General features: G+C 47.9%; 1 protein-coding gene across 1 annotated transcript in view; it reads left to right on the top strand.

The window, feature by feature from the left end:
* The first annotated feature begins 5,000 nt into the window (after window positions 1-5,000).
* Slc1a1 (solute carrier family 1 member 1) overlaps window positions 5,001-6,000 on the top strand; it is an 80,188-nt gene continuing 79,188 nt past the window's right edge. Inside the window, exon 1 of the mRNA XM_042699351.1 lies at window positions 5,001-5,487. Coding sequence (XP_042555285.1) covers window positions 5,397-5,487 — 91 coding nt within the window. The 5' untranslated portion in view covers window positions 5,001-5,396. The remainder of the gene's footprint in view (window positions 5,488-6,000) is intronic.

Genomic DNA, 6,000 nt, shown 5'->3' with positions numbered 1-6,000 from the left:
AAAGAGAAATAACCACCACCAAGAATCCCAGCTGCAGGTGTGGTCTGGTTTGTTTTTATCTCAGTTCTGGTTCTCTGATAAGGGTTGTGAAAAAGTTATCACCCATTACTTGAAGGGAATAATCTGATTTCCCTGAGATGATTCTTCTAGCTCCAGGGGTCAGCCTGATCAATACAGGTCATAGTCCTCATTTAAGGGTGGCTTATCCTTCAGTCTCAGTCCTTCCTGAAGGCAAGTTTCAGTCTCTTGTTATAAAGATGTCAGTCTTGTTCTTCTTGGAACTCAGGGTAATTGCCAAATGTCTTAGAGGAAAGGCAAACACAAAATGTAGGCCAAGAAGCCTAGCTTTCCTCCTGCTTTCAGTTAATTTGTGGGTCCAAGTAAGGAGTCAATGCTTTTCAACAAAAGCAGTGCAAACTGTTAAACCGAGCGAGCTTCTGTGCTCGGTACTAGTGCTCTACCACTTTGAGCTACAGCTCCACTTGCGGTTTGTTGTGTTTTCTCTTGCTTTTGGGGTTGGAGATAAGAGACTCACAGACGTCCCTGACCCATCTGGCTTCCACCCATGATCCTCAGATCTCAGTCTCCTAAGTAGCTAGGATTGCAGATTTGATCCACCAGTGCCCAGCCCAAATCATCTGTATAAAATACTGTTTGGGGAATGGTTGTGAAGGTTTAATGATCCAGATGAAGACTGAAAGATGAAGAAGAGAGTAGATGAAAGGGATCTAGACATGCTGATGTGTTCTTCCAGCTAGAACAGCTGCTAAGAAGCTGAATGGACAGTGTAACCTTCTCTATCACCACAGCCTGAGACAAAGCAGTCATCCAACTGCATCCATTTTAGGACTTTGGATTACAATGAGTCAACTGTTTTGAGAGACACTCAGAACTTGGCGTTTTACTTTTTGTTTTTGGGTGACTTTTCCAGTTATATTCCAATTGATATAGAAAGTTAGGTTGTTGCATGCTTGTTTAACCTTGTGAGACAAAAGTCAATGTTTCCTCTCAATCACTAACTGGATGGCCCAGAGTCAACACTGAAACAAGAAGTGGGAATAAAGGAAACACCAGCACTCCTTACATGTTGAAGAAGGGGGAGGAAGAGGATGTGGACAAAAAGGATCACATTAGCAAATACAATCTACAAAAATTAGCCAAAGGTTTATTTGGACGAAGGGATTCAAACGACTTGGGAATAAAGGCAAAAGTTAACCTTTACTGTAGGCTGAGTCCTAGCACAGCTGGGTCTTATCCCAAGAGAATGAACTCTGTCCTTTAGGCCCATTTCCCCTTAGGTAAAGCTTCCAAGGGAAACACTTCTAACTTCTCCAATGTGTGATCATGTATGTCCAGGACTAGAACCAGTCAACAAAGTAAACAAGTAGACAAGCAAACAAAAACTTAACAAGTATCAGAGATCTCCAACCTCCTCTCCCTAAATTTCTGTTTCTTTCACCATTTCTTGGCCTTCAGCAGAGAAATCCCATAAAATAAGATAGAAGCAAGAAGGGACAGAGTATTGGGAGTTCTTCCACTGCCCAATAAATAGATTAGAGTACATGAGGACCCAAAACTATCTCCTAAGCATGACAGATGGATTCATACAGGCCTTGCAGAAAGTCAGGTAATTTCCCCACAACCAATCAGGTAAGAAGTGGGTCAGTTAAATTCATGAATTCTAGAACCAGAACTCCTAGTTCAATCCCTGATCTTTCTCCTACTAACTGAGGGGGGACTCCTTTGTGCCTCACAAAATGAATCGTCCACAAAATGAATCATGGTACTTTATCTGACCTTCTTGACAGCCTTATGAAGTCATCAGAGTTGGCTCTTCACTGAGTTATTGAGCTGACTGACTGAATGAATGTTTGTAAAGCACTCAGAATAGCCAAGGCATGGAAATGATTTCCCAGTGTTTACTTACTGATGGGAATTTGCAAACCAAAAATGTGAAAGTCTACTCTCCCACCCCCAGCCCCCTGGGTTAACAGGCGCCTGAGTTTCAAAGCATGCCACACCTGGCTGAATGGGGACCTCCTTGTTGGATTTGTACAACAGGCTCTGGGGACCAGGCCTGCGTAAATTACTTCACTCTGAAACACAAACTCACCAAGCCCGCACGAAAGCTTTTGTACCCTCAGCCACCTTCACCCAGCACCGAACTTAAGACCCTTCTCCCCTTACTCTCCTCAGGTTACCATGTGTCCCTCTTCAACTTTCCCTTAAAGTTGATTTGGTCTGTTGAGGTCATTTTCTGCTCTTTCTTGACCCTAATACTATTATGACTCAGTTTCCTAACACTTACCAGTTGTTTATTTCAATGCTAAGGTGGAATCATCCTGTAACAACAGCAGAAGACAAAGTTGACAATTCACTTGGCTTTAAACTATATGTAAGAATATATGTTCATATATATGCATATGCACACGTGCGTGCATATACATATACATATGCGTGTACATGCATATGTATATAGGTGTATATTATATATCGTTATATATTATAATTAGATACAAAGTTCAATATATTCTCTATATACACATAGCTATATACATGTATGTGTATATGTACATGCATGTGTGCATGTATAGGTACATGTGTGTATATAAACCTACATGCATATATAGATATATATAGAGAGAAATGTGAGAGATGATTAGTTTTTCTGTTGCATTATTTTCAACTTGTGTAACATACATGAGTAGAAAACTTGTAGTACTACATAGACTTCGGGTGTGAAAGGGTAACAGGTGATGTCAGGTCTCTTGCACTTCTAAAAGACAATATTGGTCAATATACAAGGGCATGTGGATGAAGGAGTTCAGGTATGTTTATAACAAGTAGGCTATAAGAAATAGCAAGTTACAGACAGTAGTTAGGATGTTCATCCAGGTTGACTCCAAGCAAAACTAGTGATAGCCCTTGTATGCCAGGCATCTGCCTTTACCCTTCAAACACATTATTATTCAATTATTCAATTCCTTTTCTTTCTTTCTTTTATCTTTTTTTTTCCGGTGCTAGTCCTTGGGATTGAACTCAAGGCCTGAGCACTGTCTCTGAGCTTTTTTGCTCAAGGCTAGTGCACTACCATTTGAGCCACAGTTCTGGATTTTCTGGTAATTAGTTGAGATAAGAGTCTCATTGACTTTCCTGCCCAGGCTGGCTTTGAACCACAATCTTCAGATCCCAGCCTCCTGAGTGGCTAGGATTACAGGTGTGAGTCACAGGCATACAGCTTAATTATTCAGTTCTTACACCACCTCCCTGAGGTAAAGATGATTAGGATCCTTGTTATCAATGGGAAAACTGAGACTTGGTGGCACACGGTGGTGCTAAGATTTAAACTACCTTCCCCAGAACTCAGGTATGATTGTCTTATTATAACTGGAAGAAATGGTGAGATGTGCAAAGGTATCTTAGATTCTTCCACTTTCTCTTTTGGGGTTTTGCTTTATAAATAAAGCCCTAACAAAGTATACTTATGATAGATACTTCAATAAATACAGAAAGGAAGAAAAGAAAAAGATCCAAATATGAGGGTCTCATGAAAGAAGGTCATTGCTCAATTTGGGTGCATTTCTTTCTCTTTTCCCTAAGCACAGAGGACTGTTTTATGTGTTTTATTTTACACACAGATGATCAAATTACAAATATAATGTTACCCCTTATTTTTTTCTTCCTTTTCCATAATATTAAAAACTTCATATAGACTTCATGCTGCGGCATAGAAGTTCCATAATGTATTTACCATTAATTTTATGTTGGACATTGGAGTTTTTCAAACTGTGTGTGTGTGTGTGTGTGTGTGTGTGTGTGTGTAATAAATCTTTGTTCCCTCTTTCATGGTAGTTTTTGCTCTTCTAACATTTTTTTTTACATCTCCCTCAGGTACACAATGATCTTGATAACCTTCTACCCTTCCTTCCTTAAAGTTTGTATTCTGGAAAGCCGCTGATCAACTCTTTCATACCGCAGTGTCCACAGTGCATCAAGCTGAATATGTTATCTTTTCTTTAAGGATACTTTTGTCTTTCCACAGGGCAAAAGGACACAAGTTCCCTTAATTCTGGAAAGCCGTTGAGAAGATGGGTTTTTTTAGCTGCTGACGTGGTGAAGGGGAAGGGCACGTTTAATTGAGAGTGAAAATCTTGAGTGGAAGTATGAAAGAGAATTAGACCTTTCACCCTGCAGAGCCAAGAGTACTTTGCACCACTAACCTAGTTTTTCCAGCTCTCCAATTTGCCCTTCCCTACAATGTAGTTGGCCTTGGGGCTGGGTCCGCCCACCTTCCCAGAACAGCCTCGTCGAGTTCTGGGTCCTAATTACCCAAGGCCAGCCACCATCGAGCAAATCCCAGGAAGGGAAAGTAAGGTTGCCAGAGGGATCCCAGGCTCCCAAAGCCAGGGACACCTCCAAGTCTGTGTCCACAGACAAATCCTGTGGCAACTCCGGCGACCCAGAGGGGCCGAGGAGCGGGGGATTGGCGGGGGGGGGGGGGGGGGGGGGGGGGTGGGACGGGGCAGGGCGCAGGAGAGAGACGGCGCCCCTGATCCACGCTGCAAGCGCTGGGCTCTTCCTTCTCCCAGACGCTTCATTCAGGCTTTGGTGATTCGCGGGCACCTCACAGCCTGCGTAGGGGCAGCCACGGCGTCCCAGAACACAAAATCGCTCCTAACTCGTCAGGGCACGGTGTTCTTCTGCCACCCCATGACTAGGGAAGGTGCGGGAGTAGGCGGGGTGGGGGTGGGGGCTGCGGGTGGGGGAGCAGAGACTCCGCCCCCTCTGGATGGTGGGCCAAACCCCCAAATTTAGGTACCAAGAGGGAGAGGGAGAGGAAGAGGGAGAGGGAGATCGGGAGGGAGGAAGGGAGAGAGAGAGGGAGGAAGGGAGAGAGGGAGGGACAGACGGACAGACAGACAGACATCAGGTGCCGGTTATGGGTCGAGAAGTAAGCCCTGGCCACCGTGCCCGGGCGCCTTTCCACGAGTGCTGCACCGAGACCCCGAGCGCCCCACGCAAGCACCCACCCACCCACCCACCCACCCGCCTCCCCGGATTGCCGCTCCTCCCTCCTTCCTCGCTGGTTGGCCCAGGCGCTGCAGAGATCGGCAGCAGGAGGAGCCGGGCGCGCCCGCCGCCACGCAAAACCGCCGCGCTCGCCGGCCGGCCGGGGTAGCTAGCAGGCACCGCGCGCGATCCCAGGTGGCGGTGGCGGCCGCGGCGACAGCTGTCAACGTGCATCCTCCTCCCGGAGCCGCCGCCGCAGCCCGAGCCAGCCGGCCGCCCCCGGGTCTCCCCGCCTCAACCCCCCGGCCCCGCGCGCACGCTCCACACCCCACGCGCACCACCAGGAGCAGTGGCCGCAGCGACCGCTGGGAGCCCGGGCGCCTGCCATGGGGAAGCCGGCGAGGAGAGGATGGGACTGCAAGCGCTTCCTGAAGACCAACTGGCTGCTGCTCTCCACCGTGGCCGCCGTGGTGCTAGGTGAGCGGCGGGTGGGCCGCGCGCGCGCGCACACACACACTCACGCGCGCCCAGTGCCCAGGCCGCGTGCCCGGGCGTGCGGGGTGAGGGCGGGCATGGCGCTGGCCGGCGCGATGCGTGTTGGGGGTCCCCCTCCCCTCCCCCTTGGCCTTGGCCTTGGGTTCCCACGCCGGTAGGGCATGGGGGGGGGGGTTCGGGGGGGGGGGGAACAGCCTGTCCCTGGAGCGCGCTGGATTGCTGTGAGCTGAGAACAAAGCTAGGGGAGTCTGATTTGGGTGCCTGTTCCTTGCTTTATCCAAAAAAGGATCAAAGTAGGGGTGGAGGGAGACCCCCTTTGGGCAGATGGACAAGCACTGACCTTGTGAAAATAAACAGGGTTTGGTTTGATTTCCCACGGTACTGCTCACTCCACCCCCCCCCCCCACACACCGTGGGTTTTCTTTTCTTCTTTTTTTTCCCCCCTCTTCTCCACCAACCCCAGCTAGTGCCCTGACAAGAGATCATTAGAATTAC

The sequence above is a fragment of the Dipodomys spectabilis genome, unplaced genomic scaffold, assembly GCF_019054845.1.
Source record: "Dipodomys spectabilis isolate Male_0828 unplaced genomic scaffold, ASM1905484v1 ptg000241l, whole genome shotgun sequence".
In the NCBI taxonomy this organism is placed as follows: Eukaryota; Metazoa; Chordata; class Mammalia; order Rodentia; family Heteromyidae; genus Dipodomys; species Dipodomys spectabilis.
Note: the sequence above shows the minus strand (reverse complement) of the source record. Positions and strands in the feature narration are given on the sequence as shown.